Source organism: Balaenoptera borealis, assembly GCF_965194805.1.
Source record: "Balaenoptera borealis genome assembly, chromosome: 5".
In the NCBI taxonomy this organism is placed as follows: domain Eukaryota; kingdom Metazoa; phylum Chordata; class Mammalia; order Artiodactyla; family Balaenopteridae; genus Balaenoptera; species Balaenoptera borealis.
Window position 1 is genome coordinate 60858261 of NC_138862.1, and position 19176 is coordinate 60877436.

The following is a 19176-nucleotide window of genomic DNA, read 5'->3' on the forward strand; positions in this document are numbered from 1 at the left end:
TTCACGTGGGAAGAGACAGCAAGCGGGACAGAGCGAGACACAGCGAGGGAGGGAGAATGAGAGACAGAAAAACAAGACAACAGAAAACAAAAACAAAAACATTAAAAAAAAAATCTGATTGGTTAACGGATCACCCCTGATTGGAAAGGTCCAGTCCTTCCTGGCTTCTCATGTTCTGAGAAAACTTGCTTTAAGGTGCTGCCAGGACAGTCTAGAGTTTTCCATGTCCCCATGCCAGAAAATGTCTCTCTTGGAAAGCTACTTGACATTCTCCAGTAAAAGTCTTCCAAGGTCATTCTGTGGAGAGAAGGGAGTGCTACTTTATAGGGGTCATTTTTAGTGCCATCATTCGGGGATTTAACTGTGTGTTTGCCATTTGCATTAGCAAACAAATATAAGAAATAAAAGAGAGAAAAGTTCTTTGGAGACATGGGGTCTCTAGAATCTTTGGGAACTAAGGTTGGTGGTCACACAGCTTGGCTCTTTGGGGACAGTCTCCATTTCTGGTATTTTGTCTAGTAAATGCACTCATGCTTTGATTATAGGTCTGGAAAATATTGCCCATTGTAGGAATAAGTCATTCTGAAGAGCTGTGCCTTTGATTTTTATCTATTTTGGACAGCAATCTTCCTAAAATGTAACTTGAGAGAGTTAATTGGCTATTCTGTCTGGACTGCCCTGAACTGCAGATTGGCCTTGTCTGGTGTGGAGGTTGAGTAGGTGGTAGACAACACAATGATCTCAGAGTCAAATGGTCCTGTTCAAATCCAGGCACCAATGCATGGCCTGCCACTCTGACAAATCTGCAAATGCCTCTGAGGTATACAGTTCTGCTTACCTCACCGTGCTGGTGTTGACATAAAATACATACGAAATCACTTTGTAGACCACCAAGAGTGGTGTGGGAATACTTGCCTGGTGTTCTCATTACAAGACTATCCACCAACACCCCCTCCCCTCATTAAATGGTTCCATACGCCTTTTTTGAACTCTTGGTCAATTTTTAAAATAGTTTTCTCTTTCTTTGCTCTCATTGTGTTGGCTGAAACCCTTCTTTCTCCTCAGTTTACTGCTTTGGTTTGCTGTTGGCTTAGAGACCAAATGATCAAGCTTGCTAAAAACTGTAACGTAAATAAGAATATTGTCACCGAATGACCACATGAAATATTCTTCTATAAGTTAACATCCATGGGCCTGTCACATCTCTTTGGATAAAGAGAGACTTGTTTTTGTTGGTGCTGTTTGTTCTCGGCTCTGCTCTTGGCGGGTGAGATGAACTACATTACAGTGTTTCCATCTCTCCCAGCTCACCGCTGGTTGCCCAATGCAGGCACCCACCTCAGAGAGGAAAGGCTGTCCATGTACTCTTCCATAACTCAGCCTAAAGCCCAAAGCCTCTGAAACTCTCTGCGGTAATATTTCAACATCTGGACGAGGCATCAGGGTAGGAAATCTAGTTCTTGAATTTGAGTTAACATCCATTTAAAATATGTGCCTTGACTGTGTTTCCATTTTTTCCATCATGAAACAGAAGAGGTTTGATGTGTCATGGTGATAATGGCAATGAAAACCACCACCACGTATTCTGTGCTTACTACTGTGTGCCAGGCTCACGGCTTGTGATCTGCTTTATGAAACTTTATATCAACAGAAAGCTTTTTCGTTGTGTTTGTAAACATAAAAAGATATATTTTGAAGCACACAATCCTAAGAAATGGCTATTTGGTTCAGGAATGACTCCACAAATTTCTAAACCAATTTCCTTGATCTTTGAACTTTTTCCTTTAGTTATTCACAAACGTTTTGGCCTAGCTCCCTCTCCCCTCTGCTGTCTTCCAGTCTCCTTTCCCTTCATCCTCACTGATGAAAAAGTATGAGTCATAGGATTGCAGAGTTAGAAGAGAAGAGTTTCACTTTTAGGCTAAAATGGGGAAATTTAGGGAGGCCTCATTCCTAAATGAAGAGTTCAGTCTCTGCATGGTGTTTATGTAGGTACATTTTTTTGAAATGAGAGATTCCCTAAGAGAGACAGTCATGCATGTTATTTTTAGTTGGAACATTTCTGTCAGCTGTAAACATGCTTGGAACTCAAGCTGGTCTTTACCATCCTTGTGCTTTCAGTACACTTTCTAGAGGCTATGCTAGGCCGGCCGACTATCTTTTAAAATATGTCTACCTGTCACCTTTAATGGGAAGTGTGCCTTCTTAATTCCAGGTGGTATTTTGGCTGCTAGGAAGTTGAAACTTTGTCTGTGTTAAAAATTCTCCTGCTGTTTGAAACTTTCACCTTCTTATAGTGTATTTTTCCTCTAGGCAAGGTCAGTGAGGATGGCTTTTTACTTTCACACCCTTCTAATCTGACTATAAGTTGATACTTCACAGTTGTCATCTTTCCCTCCATAGCATATATATGTCTTGATATGTTGTTTGTATGCACCTAGTATTGGTTCGGCCATTAATTATCCGTGTGACCCTGGGTTTTCTAAGTGTTTTCATCTCTCTGGGTTTGTTTCCCCTTCTCTAAGTGAGGAGTTGGACCAAGCACTTGCCATGTCCCTTTGCAGATTTAGTGGCCTTCTGCCCACCATGGGCCATGCCCCAGAGGACTCTGGTCCAGGTCTTGTCAACACATGACCTGAGGGCAACTTGCTTAAATCACTCAATGCATCTGCAGTCCCACATTTTAAATAGGACAAAGTATCCTGCCACAGAAAAATGGTGTGATAGTTAATGAGTAAAAATGTTTGCAAAGCACTTGGGAGCTCTATAAAGGAAAGTGCTCTAAAATTATTCAGGTGCTGTGTTGGTGGAGCATAGGTATTCCAGGAACTGTCTTACTAAACAGGGTGCATTTTCAGATTAGTCAGGTATAAACAACTCATTTCTCTATGTATGGATTTGAAACAATATCACTCACTAGAAATGAGTGATTCTTTCCCATTATTTTCCTGCATATTACTTATAGTGATCCCCAAAGGGCTTTCAACATTATACATGAAATGGATATGGTCTGTTGATTATTGCTCTCAGTGTGGAGAAATGAAGTTAAGATGAGTGGTAGTCGATGGTTTTCCAGATCTGAGCCTATGGCCAGGAATGGTAAGTCTGATTCATTAGAAAGGGACACAAAGTACTAAGCAGACAGTAGAATTAGACACAGGACAGGGAAGCTCATATAAGCCCCTGTACTTCAAAATGATCCATTTTGGGGCCATACAGATGCAGGAGTCAGATATGAACTCCATTTCCTTGGCTGAATGACCTGGGCATGTTACTTCACCTTTTTAAGCCTCAGTTTCCTTATCTGTAACTTGAGAATAATACAGTTAAGCACCTGTCTTGTGAAGGTATTTTGAAAATTAAAGCGATAAAGCACTTTGCACAGAGTATGTGATCATTTCAAGAAAAAGTCAACTGTTCCCTTCAGCACAAAAGAAGTGGTGATAAATGAAATCAACTGAAAAATGACTTCCATGGCATGGGGAAGCCAACACAAGATTTTGAAAAAATTGTTTCAGGTAATCAATAAGCAAGTGATTATACTGCAGCTATGCAATTCAGAGTTAAGGGTCTGGTCTAGTCTCAGTTACAAATGCTAACGGAAAGAAGTGGCACCATGAATAAAATGTCAGCAAATAGCATAGACAGAGGATTTCTTAGCAGGCAGCAACTGAACTCTGGAGGCTGAAAAACCAGACAGCAAGTGGAGGAGCAGAAGAGGCGGCAGTGTCCTTTACAATCCCATGGGTTGGGGAGTAGTGAATGCATATATTTGTCTCCATTTTTGGATGCCTGCTCTCTAAAGCATCACTTTCCAGCTCCTTCTTGTGGACCAGCACTGACACTCTACCATGACTGACAGTGAGAAAAAAAAAAGAGGAAGAAAGATACTGTTAGGTTAGTAGATGCAGAGGGTCTGCCCAAAGTTTGGGGCTGAGCCACCCCAATTCTTAATAGTGACCTCTGTATTGGGGGCTCAGCAAGAACCCATTTATTCTGCTGAATCTTTTTCATTCTAACCAGGCTTCTCCTAGGCTGCAGAGAGGACAGTGAATGCTGTTACCAGGACACTTGTTTGAAACACGGTTCCCACCTGTCTCTCACATGCTCTCGGCCTCTCCATCACCTGCTCTAGCATACGCCTTCCTTCAGGTGAGTACAGTGTAGGGTCAGAAAGCCAAGCCTGGGTGCTTGGTGAGAGGGCAGACAGCAGGGGAGGAAGGGGCGAGCAGGGGCAGGGGAGGGTGGCTACTGGCAAGGAAAGCAGAAGGGGTCCTGGAAATCGCAAGTCCTCTGAAAGGGGAAAATCAAGACTGGAACAGAAAATGGGAAAGGTTCAGTGACAAGAATGGAAAGTGCTCAGCTCGGGTCATGCAGAGCCTTCACTGGCTGAAGAGTGTGCTCTCCACCCAGAGGAGTCGAGTTGGAGCGGGGCCTCCACGACCGCCTGCCAGCCTTTCTCTCCAGTTCCAGGGATGCGGTCCTGGTGCCATCTTGGACTGTGAGGCTGTCTAGGGGGGACTGCCTGCTGGGGACATACTGCATTCACAAAACCTCTGTGGCTTTAGCAACAACTAAAAAGTTTTGGTGTCAAGCAGAGTTTTAAAGATCTCAGGGACCTTCACCCACATTACTTGACTTTTCTTACACCTTTATGAGGGGGTAGATGTTAACAGCCCCAGAAGATGGTCTCTTCATTACAGTGGTAGAATAACATCCTGCAGGTCCCTCTACAAGTCAGTAACAGCTGAGAGTATGACACCCCCTGAGCCAGATCATCCCCTCCTCCTCCAGTTAACAATTTCCTGCTCTCTAGATTATGCTGCAAAATGTATGATGCTGCTATAAAACACAACATGTAAGTTCCTAAATGGTTTGGGTAATTTTAAAGTATTACAGGTAAGTGCTTTCACATAAATTATGTTATTTGATTCTCAGAGCAACCATGTAAACTAAGTGCTATTAAAATCTGTACCTATGTGACAAAAAACTGAGGCTTAGACTGACTACAGAATTTACCTAAAGTCACTCCATCAGAAAGTGGTAAAATCAAGGCTTTCTCACTTCAAACCTTATACTTGTTCATTACTTCACTGGCTTGATACAATTAATAGCCCAAGCTCTATACGAGGATGATCACATCACGATCTTGATCTCACTATTATTACTATATGGATGACATTGTTATGCTACTATCATCACTATATCTATTTATATAAAATTCATGGCCAAAATAGCTGAGCTTCTTAAAGTAACAAAGAAAATTATTAATCGTCCAGAGGACACTAATGGGCATTAGTGACCATCGGGTGGGCTGCTGATACTATGATTCAGAAAAGGCCCAAATGTCTACCATTTGTTGGTGAAGGAAACGCAAGTGGGAACACAGATATAATACAGTCTTTGTGTATAGAAAAAGAAGAAAAGAAAAAGAAATTTAAGTCTTGCTGAGAAAATAATGCATTTATATATAAGTCCCCTGAATTAAATTCTCCTGGAAAGCATGCTCACATATTTTCTCCTGGAAATTGAGTGAACGTTCATTCACTCACTCAACAAATATTTGTTAAGCAACTACATATGCCTGTATTCATCTATGGATTTTAAAGCAAGAGTCCTAAGATTGGGTCTTAAAAGAAAGTTCTGTCTGAAGAGCACTGCCAGATAAAATACATGGCACCAGGTTAAATCTAAATTTCAGATAACCAATGAATACTTTTTTAGTATAACTACACCACATATATTGAATGGGACATATTTAGACTAAAAATTATTTGTTGTTTATCCAAAAACTCAAATTTAACTGGGCATCCTGTATTCTTGTTTGCTAAATCTGGCAACCCTGTACCTGGTGATAAATAAATACCCTGAACGCCATCTTAGTCAGTCTTGTTATTATGTGTGCAACTTTGTTATATAGGGCAAAGTACGAACAGACAGAACGTGGTATCTGAAATGTGCTCAGATCCTTGGAGAAAGTACTTCATATATAAATGTGCAAAGTATTTTTGTATTATTTCTATGGAACTACATCATACAATAAATAAACAACTCTGGAAATAGGCCACTTTTCCGTTTGGAAGTGATTAGATATCATTAGAGAAGGATTCAACTCATTCATTGATTAAATATTTCTTGAATGTTTACTATGTGTAAGGTATTATGCTGGGTATATTGAAGTATAAGATATATATTTCTTTATATATCATATATATGTAATTATATATAAAATTGTTTCTGTTTTCACAAAGTTTACATTCTAATGGGAAGGCATAAAGGCACCTACATAATGATAAGTCATTGTTATAAGTCAATGTTAAGTGCCAGAAGGGGTACATTTGCCATGGAACCTTCCATATGCAAGACATTTGCTTCCGTAACATAATTTATCACTATAAAATCAAGCTGTTGTCCATAACTATGTTTTACTTTTTCCAAACACATAGGTTCTTGTGAGTGGAATTTTGGGGAACAATGTTATGTAACAAAAGCAACCTGAAGCCATCCTCCTCCTAATCACCCAGGCCATCTAGGGAAGCGATTCCCAACTTAGTGTGAATCAGGGCTTGTTAAAACACAGATTGCTGGGTTCCCTCACCAGAGTTTCTGATTCAGGTCTGGGATAGGTTCGAGAATTTGCATGTTGCTGCTGTGGGGATCACACTTTGAGAAGTGCTGCTCCCACGTTATCTTTGAATTTTCCCTATTGCTTGGCTTCCACATCCACGTTCATACCCAGGCTTATCCTCCTATGTCCTCTGTCTTTTCCTTCCCTCCCATTCCTTTGACTTTTGCTTTTTCTCTTAGGAGAGGGCATAGAGGAGTCCTGCTTTGTTCCATGACAGGATGGTTTGTGTTATCTTTGCTTTTTTCCAATTCTCTTGTTTTCAAATGTGTCCTTAACTCTTGTTTTTCTTCCTTACAACTTTTATGAAGCTGCAGTAAAGCGAACTTGAGAAACTCCTAGAAGAGATGAAGTCCTACCATGGTTTGTTTGGCAGTAGATAGAGTGGTTTGGTGAGAGATTTTCTTGAAAAAATCCTTAAGGGATGAAAGAAAAAGTTCATGTTATGGAGGAAGTTCAAGGGAAACCCAAGGGGTATCACATTGCTTCAGCATTTGAATTCCAGTGAAGAAGGAAACATGTCAAGAGTTTATTACTCAGAGATTGGAGATAGAGCAAAAAAACTCAAAGCCTCTGGGAGAGGAGGGGGCTAAAGTAACGATGACGATTTTTTTTTTTTTTTAAATGTTAAGTAGTACTTTACCTTTTATGAAAAGCTCTCACATGTGTAATACCTTTACAGCTACTCAAAAGGCGGGAAATTATTCTTTCCACTTTAAACTCAAAGAAACTGAAGGTAACGAAATTAAATGACTTGCATAAGGTCACAGTTAGAGGAACCAAACCCGAACCCAAATAATCTAATTCCAGCACAGTCGTCTTTCACTTATGTCCCTACTCTAAGTTTCAGTGTTATAATCATTATGGAATATTCTCTACAACCAGAGCTTCCTTGGTTCTCTAAGGTAGAGCTTAGCTCCGAGGTGAATACGATGGACTACTTATTTGTTACAATCACGTCCTTTCAATGAATATGTGGATCATTAACATAGAGTTAGAATTCAGATCTCAGAATCGATTCTCTGCAGTTGTTGAAAGCAAGTATCATTTACTTTAAAACTTGCAGTTGCTAACCTGCAAAGCCAGTTATCATGCATAGTGGCTGTGATACCGAGAACCTAAGTTTCTTTCCTTTTAGCTCTGTCAAGCTATTCTTTCTTGGTAAGATTTTTTTATGTTAGACCGTGGGTAAGAATACAGAATCCATCTCTACTCTTCCAAGTATTCTATAAAGTATCTACTTTCTAGAATCTTATTTGAGACTAACATTTGGACTTTCTGCTGTGGATTATTATCATTTCCACTGGGCTCCTGTAAAGTCGGGAGGCCCCACTTTTTTGATGTTTTCCCAAGAAATTGGAGAAAACTTTGTTTTGAAATGTCGGCCAAAGTGAATCCAGGTCCTGAATTACTTCCATATGTTCAGGCTGTCTTGCCTTTTGAAAACCTAGACTAACTGTTCCTAAACTTTGTTAGGTTATAGACTCCTTCACTCAGACAAAAGTCTTGATAGAGACATGACCGTTCCAAACTGCCACTGCCAGATGATTCAGGGGTGAAAGGGAAGAGTGTTGATTCTTTTAAATGAGGTGCTCGAGTCATATATGTACATTTATTGTTCCTGGATGTGGCCAGGTTATACACACCAACACAAAGACCTTCATAGTTTACTGAGGAACTTCAGAGTTTACTAGAGATCTGAAGGCTACCCTCTGAGCATAACTCAGATTTATAAAATGACTATACTTGTAGCTTTTGTATCTGTGATGTCTAAATTTGCAAACCCATTGCTGGTTTTCTTATGGGCAAATCTAGTTATTTGGGTTAACCACAGAATCCTTTGGTGAATCCATTGAATAAATGTGTTTATACACCCAAAAGACACTTTTCGGTAGTACGCTAAAAATTTTATGTTCCAGATTTAAAGCCTTATTTCAATACGTGATCTAATAGAGTGTGTAAACTTTATATCTGCTAGGTCTACTGGCAGAGATGCAAAGAAGGGGAGAGTAGAAATGTTCACGGATCCAAGACCAGCAAAGTCAACTTTGGCTAAGATTACACTTCCACAAATGATCTCTTTTTTCCCCCTTAATCCTTAATTTGATGGATTTATAAGATAGATAGCTGCTCAGAGAAGGAAAGGACATAAACTATGGGAGAGCACTCTGTAAACCATAAATTGCCACATAAATAAAAATATTACTATTTGATTAATTTACTAAATAATGATACCATACCACATGGAAAATGTCCTCGATTGATCTCAGGTTATTAGATATTCACATTTACCCTAAGTAAGCATAGTGACTTACTACCACTACCTGATTTTCTTCCTGAATTCAGTAGTGAGTCACTATGTTTTCTGGAGGTATGAAAACTCATCTTTAAGAACAGCTGATTCACATAAAGGCACATATGTGGATTTACATATTGTCCTGACTTAAGTTGGACTGCAAAGAAGGAAAATTGCATCTTAAGTAATGTTCTATTTCAGTTGCTCACTTCCATGTTGGTGTGTCTGTTGCTGTCCTTCCCTTCTATTCCCCAGTTTAAATTGATCTGCTTTATGTCCTATCCCCTAGCTATTCCTGCTAGCTGACCTGAGAAACAATGTTGCTTTGAGGAACCAACTTGTTTTCATGTATTGTAATTCATGTATGTAACTTCCCCCTGACAATTTATTTGTCATTTAACAGGGACATTCTGGAACTAGAGGTTTACCTAGAGAGACGAGTGACTCTCATAATAGGAATTCCAAATATGGTGATCAACATTGGGGTAGGTATTTTCAGGTACAAGAGAATCCATGTGAAATCATATCACATATGTAGTCCCTTATATGGAGGAGCATGCATGGAATTCTCGCTTCTATGCCTGTCCCATTACGGAACTAGGATAGGGCACTGGCTGGGAGGTCAGGAGATCTTAGCTCTAGAATCATGGACTCCAGGGATGAAAGACCATCTTGCCCAACTACTCGCCTGATGGATGATTGAATTGCCTCTATAACATCGCTATGAAATGATCTTCCATTCTCTCCTTGAACACCTCTAATTACAGGAACTCACTCCCTTTGGAGGTTGTCTGCCTGTCTTAGAGCAACTCTGCCTGTTAACAAACTTCCTCTTTTATTTAATTGAATCTCTCTATAGCTTCCATTCATTGGTCCATTTCTACATTTTGGACCCAAACAGAACAAGCTTAAGGGATCTTCCCTCCAAACCATTTAAATAATGCTAACAGTGTGAACAATAGCTACCAATTATACAGTGCTTATTATGTGCTGGAAATTGCTTTAAGAACTTCATACATATTAATTCATTTAATCCTCAAAACAGCACTACAAGAAAGAAATATCACTACTATCCCCATTATATAGACAAGGAAACTAACGTATAGAAAGGTTAAGCAACTTTGCCAAGAGGACAAAGCTCAGTAGGCACTTTCAGTTCAAACCTAGGCACTGCTGAACCCCTCTGGCACCTTCAGCAATGACTCATATGCCATGGCTTCACGTCCCTTTCCATCTTACTCATACTCCTCTGAGTGTGCCCCAGTGAGTCTATTGTCCTTTCAACAGGGAGTACACAGAACTGACTGTGGTATCTAGATGTGGAAAATAGAGAACAAGCACTAGAAAACAGAGCAAGTCTATCACTCCTCCTCATTTCAGGGACCATAAATGCAGCCTCCGCTTGCATCAGCCTTGTTGTGGCCTCCTCAAGCTGATGGTTCATATAAAACTTACTACAGACTAAAACCCTTACCCCTGTTCTGCCTACACGACTTTGGTCTGTAACACAAGGTGACTGGAGTATATGATCTCCAAGGACTTTTCCAGTTCTAACCATCTAGGATCAAAAACATATTTCAAAGTTCAGTGAAGTTAAGGAATGTTGTGCCTGCAAATTCTGTATTAGGTTTTCTCATTTGGCCCTTTTCCACAAAGGGTTTCTGTGACTTTGTCTTTCGGTGACAGGGTGCTTGGTTCCTGGGATGGGGGCATAGTCGGGGCTTCTAGAAGATGGTTTACAATGGGGTCTTCCTTAAAATCTGAACGATGACTCCGTACCTTCCCTTGCACCTGCTGTCCTGTCCCCCGCTTCCCCAGCCCCCTCAGCCCCTCCCCCTGCTGCCAGCTCTCCAGGGGGGGTCTGCGCTCACCTGTGTGTACGAACATGTGCTTGACGTAGTTCTGTTTGGCGGTGAAAGTCTTGTTGCAGAGAGTGCACTCATAAGGCTTTTTTTCGCCCTGCCCACTGGCTGTGCTGTGGCCGGCGGATGGGGCCAGGGGCTGTGGCGCTGGCAGCTGTGCAGTAAAGGTTGACAGGCCGGGCTGGGACACTGTCACAAACTGGGTCTGCTGGCCTGCCAAGGGCTGTGGCAGGCTGAAGAGGAAAGGCTTGGGGCCGCTGCCCGCGGGCTGGGTGGTGAAGAGGGCCGGCAGGTAGGTGTTGCCGGCTGTGCCAATGACCTGTGTGTTGCTGGTTAAGGTCAGAGGCATCCTCAAGTTGCTGGTGAGGGTTTCCGTCTGGCGTAAGTAGAGCTGGGTACTTGGCAGTGGCTGCCCGATGGACGTGTTGACCGCAGGCTGCTGCAGGGCGCTCTTGTCGGAGCTGTTGCTTACGGTGATCACCGTGCTGTCCATCTCCACCTCGTTGCTTCTTTCCGGGGAGGAGGCACCGGTCTCTAGCTGGTGCGGCGGCGCGGCGCCCTCAGCCGGGGCTTCCGCGGCCTGCTCCGGTTGCGCGGATTCCGCCTGGCCGTCCCGCGTCGCCCCGGGCCCGAACTGCTGCTCCACGGAGTCGGGTTCGGTGCCTATGGAGGAGCTGACGCCCGAGTCGAAGCTTTCGCCCTTGGGTTCACTCTCGGTGCCCTCGGCCTGGTCGGTGTCTTCCGTACACTCCTCGGACTCGTTGCGCTCTAGGATTTGCACCCTCTGCTGCCCGTAGTAGTCGTAGTCGTCCTCCATCTCCTGCTTGATGCGGATGTTGCCCACCAGGGTCTGGATGCGCACCGGCCGGGGCTGTTTGCGGCAGTGCGTGGTCTCGGGCGTGGTGGAGAGGTAGCGCTCCATCTGCTGCGAGCGCTCGTGGATGCGCGTGATCCAGCTGGGGTCTTCCATGTGGTGGTCGCGGGGCAGGCCGAGCGCCGTCTCGTGGTGGCTGACCACCGCACCGCTGTAGAAGGAGCGCTCGCCGCTGCCATTCTGCATGGAGCAGGCATAGAGCGCCGAGTAGATCCTGTCCACGCTGTGCTGCGGGTGGCTCTGCAGGTAGCCCGACTCGGTGTCGCTGCTCTGGCCCGAGGTGCCCGACTCGGGAGTGCCCCGTGGCGTGTCCTGGCCCGAGTCCTGGATCCCCGGGAACACATCGCCCACGTTCTGCGACACGATGCGCGTGCACTCATCGATGACCGTTTTGATCTGCAGGATGCTGGCGGCCGTCAGGATCTGCAGGGCTTCCGACTGCGAGACCCGCAGCACGCCACTGTACATGAAGTCAATGAGCTTTTGCACCGACTGCACCGACACCACGGACGGGATCTCAATGTCGCTGTAGCCCAGCAGCAGCTTGTCCTGGAAGAAGGGGCTGCCGGCTGCCAGCACGCAGCGGTGTGCACGCAGCATGCTCCCGTGGATGCGCACCGTCACGTCACAGAAGTGGCCACGGTTGCGCTGCTCGTTGAGGGTCTCGAGCACGGAATTGCTGAAGTTGTGAAGGTTGATGCTGTGAATGCGCTCGGTCATCCCCTTGCAACTGATGTCACCTGCACGGCAAGACAGACACAAGACAGGGCATGGGTCAGATCTAGCTGACTGCATCCCTAACATCTAGTCTCAGGTGGGCAATGCTCATGGCCCCTAGGAGCACCCCCCACCCCTTGCAGACACAAGCAGGCTCTGTGGCTTTGCACAAGGGTCAACTTGTGGGTGTGATGTCCTATGGGAACAAGGCCTTGAATTTTGTTCCAGCAGTGTTCCAGCTATTTTGGTGTATTGAATCCATTTTAACCCCGTGGACCTTCCGCCAGGGTTGTCAGTTGAGGCAGAGCAGCCTAAAACACAGATGGGTCATTGCCTGCTATACTACAACTTCAGCAAAGAGGGACTGAAAGGCAAATGTAAGACTTGTTCCACTTTAGGCTTAAGCAGGCCCTTTAAGAAAGCTTACATTTTCCTTATTAAAATTTCTTACTTTATTCATAGACAGCAAAAATACTTATAGTTAAATTCCCTTCCTATTAATTTATACGGCACATACCCCAAATCCATACGAGGTATGCAAAAATTCTTGGAAAATTCAACCCTGTCTAAGATATCCACCCAACAGCTGCCACCATGTTTTCCAGTTGAGGGACAGGCTCTAGAATGCAATCTGCTGGCTGAAGGGGCACTTGCCCACTGCTTTCTGTATCTACACATTTTTCTCATCATCTCTCACAACCTGTTTGAGTACTTTCTAGGGTGGCTGGCTGTGATGTGGTGGTTGTCTGAATTTTCCGAGACTTACTGAAGAAGAAATGTTAAACAGGTCAAAGATGGCAGCGTTGACCTGGGAGGCTGCAGTACACTAGGTGACCATATTTGCCATTCAAACTGGGCACTTTTGAGAGTGAAAGGGAGCACTGTTGATAATTAGGTCAGGACAGCAGGAGTAAACCCTGAGTGGGATGTACGATCACCGAGGAATTGGGTGCTCTCTGTGCTTGCTAGAGGGAGGTATCAAACAGCTCCCAGTAGGAAGGCAGCAGTCAGCTACGTGGAGGATGTGGATAGCCTGACCTATTGCCACCCATATACCCCAGGCTGTGCAGGCAAGGGATAATACTGGTAACATCTAGACCCCAGACTGAGGAGGATAACAGGTGTCTATAACACTGAGTTTTAGGGCTTTCCTATTTTTCTACTTTACCTCTCTAAAGAATCCCTCTCTCCAAACCGTTCTTCAGTCAGATTCCCCATTCTTGCCTTCACAACTGAACGATCAGCTTGAGGGAGGCCAAGTAAGTAGGCTTTCAAAACCAGGTGACCCAAGCATGGATTGTTGGCTGTGACCCAGATCCTTATATCTTGTTAGAAGTAACCCAGAGGTAATGGCCTACACACAGAGGAATGTCCGCCTCCTCACGTTCTTTCTCCTCTGCCCTAGGAGAGAGGGCTGGTTCAGGGAAGTCTGAGCTCAACTAGATTTTCTACCTTGCTACGCCCTACCTCCTCATGGTGTCTGAGCTCAGTGGATATGACCTCATTCTTATGTACTAATTCATTTCCTTTGCTCTCAACTGTACATTTAGTCAGCCTCACATATATCCACTTAACTTAATAAATGCCTATGGGCTCTATGTTCTCTTTCAGTGATTTGATTTGTGCACATTTTTACATAAGAGAATTCCTTCTCATTCCGACTTCCATTAGGTCTGTTACGTGCCTAAAATATTTCATTAGGCTACTGTTTCTTTTTTTTTTCTTTTATATAAAACAAATTGTCTTTGCCAGAGTAAGGAATCATGATGAATCCTCTATAGCTGTGTTAATACAAAACATGGCACCAGAGGAAGGGCCCAATAACCTAGGAAGGAAAATTCAGGAAATCAGTCAACAGACCAAATTCCAACATCTTGCTGAGTCCCTGATGCATGTGTACTGCGATAATAACAAGAGCAAACACTTTTCAAGAGCTTACTATGTGTCAAGTTCTAACTACTTTATATTATTTCATTGAATCCTCACAACAACCCTATGATGTCGGTAGTATTATTATCCCCATACCTCAGATGAGGAAACTGAGGCCACAGAAATTAGGAAATCCGCTCAAGGCCATGTAGGCAATTGGTGGTCAAGCTGGCATTTGAACCCAGGCAGTCTGGTTCTAGAGTTCACACTCTTATCTGCTTCACTGTATTGCATTCTTTGCCCCTGAATGAAGTCTGGCCCTTAGGTGTCCATGGTCTGCTGTAAAGCTGTGTGAAAAGGTTTGTCCAGTATGCTCTCCAGCTACTTCTATACCTATCCATAAATTAGCATGCTGTTCATGTTTCTAGGCCTTGGGACTTCATCTTAGCCTCAGTCATCTAATAAAGAACATTTTTTGAAGTTTATAAATGGAACAGTGCAAGAGATAAAAGTGAGGCCTGGCACTCAAATGTAGAGTTTTCTATATACAGTTTTACTATCACCAAGATCTCCATCATTTAAGTAAAATGGTAAGTACTAAAACTGGTTGAGTCTCTGATAAAAATCACCATCTCTGAGTAGGATGGGCTTATTAAAAAATTTTTTTTCCACACAGGTGAAAACACTCTTTAAACCCACAATTGCTCATAGCACCACTTGCAGTTATATCACTAGCGTTATATATTACAAAGAGTTGCCTTCTTTCTGATAATTCTGGGAAGAAGCTCAATCACAATTATCATAACAATTAATAACCATGTAGTGTTTTACAGTGTACAAACTCTTTCACATGTATCATCTCATTTACTCCTTATAACAATCCTGTATGTTTTCAGGACAGGTCCTATTATTACTATCTGATGTAAGAGGAAGTCGAGGCTTTCAAAGTACCTAAATGACTTGACCAATGTTTTACACAGCTAGTAAGTGGCAAGGGTGGGATTAGAACCCATGCCCCTTGATACTGTTTTTATCACATGATACTGGATTGCTGATGAATGAAACTTGGATTGCCCGAAGACTGAGGGCCATCCTAATTCTCAGGACGTAGAAGAAAAGATAAAGACGCTGAAAGTGATGATGGAGGTTGCTTTAGAGTTGGAAATGGTCAACAACAAGAGCTATCATTACATTACACACACACACACACACACACACAAACACAGAGTCTCAAGAAGAAAATTCAAACTGCTTGTTGGACTGAACTGGTCAAGTCTATCTAAATAATCAGGTAACCCTATGGAGATAATCACGACAAAAATTGCTAAATAGTCTGAGTTACGGTTATTGCACTAATGTTGTTACCAACTTCATTAAAAACCACAGAGACAAACTCAAACCTGCACGCATATACAACTTGACCTGACTAGCCGAGCTGGATTTTTATAGACACAATTTTTAAACGTTTCTCCGAGAGCACTGGTCCTGTACTGCAGTGAGCAGCCGTGAAAGGCTGAATCATTTTGCTGATACGTGTACAGATGTGACGGGGGACCCTGCCGGTCCATTCAAGCATGCCTCGTCCCTCTAGCACACAATGCTGAAGCAAGTCCTTTCCCAGGCTTTCTTTCATTTTTAACACTAACACAGTGGGAAAAAGTTTCTGTCACGGCAAGGCAATGTCCAGGCTTTTGTGAAACAGGTCCCTTTCATCCAGTGGGCATTAATGTATAGATTCCAACGGAATAAATCTGAAATACTCTACTGTAGAAGATTTGTTCCCCATTGAAAACAAACCTTGATTAGATGGTTATTCAGAGACTGTATAGGAAGGAATGGTGTGAAAATGTTAACTCCATTCTTTCTTAGATTGGCACTGAATAGGCAATTGGGCTATTCAAAAAAAAAAAAAAAAAAAAACAAACCCTCATCTACAAAACCATACAACTTTACAAAGATTTTGTGTGTCTGGGGATGCCACGTCACCCTCCCCTCCCAAAAAAAACCCCACAGTGGTGTGAACAAAGAACTGATGGGGCAAAATGAAAAAAGTGATAAAAATAGTTCCTGTGTGTTTTAAAATAGTAACCTACCTTCTCTCCCCTAGAGTAAAAATGTAGAGTCAGCCTGTGATGGCATTCACTAGGACACACAAGGAATTCTACTCCTGAAAGCGATCATGTATTCTAAGTGATCGTGTTCTGTGAGTGAGCACAGTATGGGTGAGGCTGAGGCAGGAGTGAGTACTGGAGGGGTATTCTGCTTGTGGTGAAACAGCTGATGGAGGGCCTGGCTCTCTGTGCTGTAGGAACCCAGGTCCTGCTTGTCCCTGAAACGGCGGGTGTCCAGGGATAGGACTTAGCATGAGAATAAAAAAGCTGCCTGTGCACAAGGGAAAAGGAACAAGAAAGGAAACAGCAGGCAATACAATCTCTTTTAATTAGGTGTGAAATCCAGTCCTTTCTCAGCCCGGATATATAAAATGAGACTAGTGCAAGGGTGAGGTGTTGTAGAGGGAGATGGGAATTGGATGTCTCTGTGGCTTGGAAAGAAACACCAGCTCTCAAATTAAAACCAAGATGAATTTTGGTCAAGTCAACAGGCCGAAGTCAAATGTCAGGGCTGAAGAGCCCTTGAGCTTTCAATCTGGGCCGCCAGGCTCAAGTGCGCTAAGTGGGTCAGCACATGAAATAGGGCCAGGTGGCCAGGCCTCCACAAGCCAGCCTCTTATCACACCCTTTCCCAGATTGTGCTTTGATAGCATGCTGAAGTTGCTCTTTCATATATCAGGTGATTAGTGATGATGTTAAACTCTCACATTTTGGTGCTACCTACCAAGCTGGTCCCAGTGGGAAAGAGCCAGTTCTTGCTGGAGAAAGCTGGGATGCATGTGGCAACTCAGGCCTCTTCCTCCCCAAATTGACATCTGTTGCCCTGCCAGGGGCAAGACCTCAGTCATGTATATACTTCACCTATGTGTCGAGGGGATACCTGCTGAGCCTCTGCACCACAGGAGGTTAGGGGTTGCTTGCTCACAGGTTCCACCATCTACAGCAGATGGTCCTGTATGTCCCTACCCCCTCATTCTATCTCACTGGCATCTCCACAGTCTTTGGAGGGTGGCTCTGGGGAAGTCACTTATGCAAGTGAAAGGTGGTAGGCAGACCAAGACTTCTTTCTCCTACAGTGGCTCCATACACCTAGCATATCCCAGCTCTCGTTGCCCCTGCAGGTGAACTACGGGAAGGTCATCAGCTTACAACTAGGAGAGGTGTGCTGCTTTACTTATCCATTCCTGGCGATAAGGGGGATGCTTTGGGCCATCTCCCAATGAGAATTCTCCCCTATCTTCCAGATTGTCTTAAGCCTGCGCTACAGGAACCATTAGCGATTTCATCATTTTCTTTTTTTTTTATCATCAGTAACAGAATTCTTCTCCTAAAACATAAATCAATTCTTCAACTTTCAGAAATCTGACTTTCAAACAAACATATTTTCAGGAATACATGACTAATGAAAGTTGGGAGCACCCCGTATGTACTTTTATAGTCACTGCTTATTATTTCAGGTAGACAGAGATATTAAAATTACTAATGCTTTTCTATTAAGGATCTCAATATTATGGTTGGGCATGTCTTTTATATTACTTGAATTTTCATTCATATATGTAATTCATACATTTAATGAACTTTCATCCATTCTGGAGCACATTTTAAGTATTTAAAGGTCCTTAAGAAGCATATGTAGTGGTATCTATCTATCTATCTATCTATCTATCTATCTATCTATCTATCTATATATATATACAATAGAGTACTACTCAGCCATAAAAAAGAAGAAAATTTCACCATTTGCAGTAACATGGATGGACTTGGAGGGCATTATGTTAAGTGAAATAAGTCAGACAGAGAAAGATAAATACAGTATGATATCACTTATACATGGAATCTAAAAAATACAACAAGCTAGTGAATGTAACAGAAAAGAAGCAGATTCACAGATATAGAGAACAAACTAGTGGTTACCAGTGGTGGGGAGGGGCAATGTAGGGGGTGGGGGAGTGGAAGGTACAAACTATTGGGTGTAAGATAGGCTCAAGGACGTATTGTACAACACAGGGAATATAGCCAGTATTTTGTAATAACTGTAAATGGAAAGCAACTTTTAAATATTGTATAAAAAATTAAAAAATTATTTCAAAATGTGTATTACATATATGTATTTCATATACTTATATAATTGTAAACTCAATAAAGGGACCAGTGTCAGCATTATAGTTGTATGAATAAATGAGTTTTGTGACAAATAAACATTAAAATTTTACTTGAAAGAGTAAAAGAAATATTCGGCCACATCTTAGCAACTATATAGGACCTATGGTATGCTTTTCTATGTAAAATTTATCCTTGACCTCATTCAATTCCTTATTTTACCTCTACTCTGATTTCTTTTTTATAGCTATAGATAAATATATTTTCCTATTTATTAATGTATTGAATATTCTTTTAAGCCAACTTAAATCCTTTTAGCTATGAGGTGAGGATATTATCAAACAATTAATCAACAAATAATTGTACATCAACTTTATGGAACCAATTCTAAACATAAGTTAACACTTCATTTTGGGGTATTATCAAGCCCCATACTTTATGAATTTACATACTTTGAGCATCTGATTCCAGAGGACTAAAACACTGAAAGTTCAAACACCTTTACTCTCTTACAGTACAGCTTGTGAAAGCTAAGTTTTAAGGCTGTGAACAAAGGCATTGGATAGCTATAATCCTAGACAACATTCTGAAAGACACCTATGCCCTCATTCCAAAGCTGAAATGAAATGGCTTCTTCTTGAAGAGGGAGGACCTGCTGGGACTAAGGAGAAAAATCAATGAAATCTGAGGTTGATGCCTTTAAATCCTCTTATATTGTAAAC

At 42.5% G+C, this 19176-nt stretch overlaps 1 protein-coding gene across 12 annotated transcripts in view; it reads right to left on the reverse strand.

Annotated features, from left to right (window-relative positions):
• The window catches only part of ZBTB20 (zinc finger and BTB domain containing 20), a 799945-nt gene that overhangs the window by 24655 nt on the left and 756114 nt on the right, over positions 1-19176 (reverse strand). For all 12 annotated transcript variants that reach the window (XM_082394692.1, XM_082394696.1, XM_082394693.1 and 9 more), the window contains one exon: positions 10793-12397. In XM_082394692.1, coding sequence (XP_082250818.1) covers positions 10793-12397 — 1605 coding nt within the window. The remainder of the gene's footprint in view (positions 1-10792; positions 12398-19176) is intronic.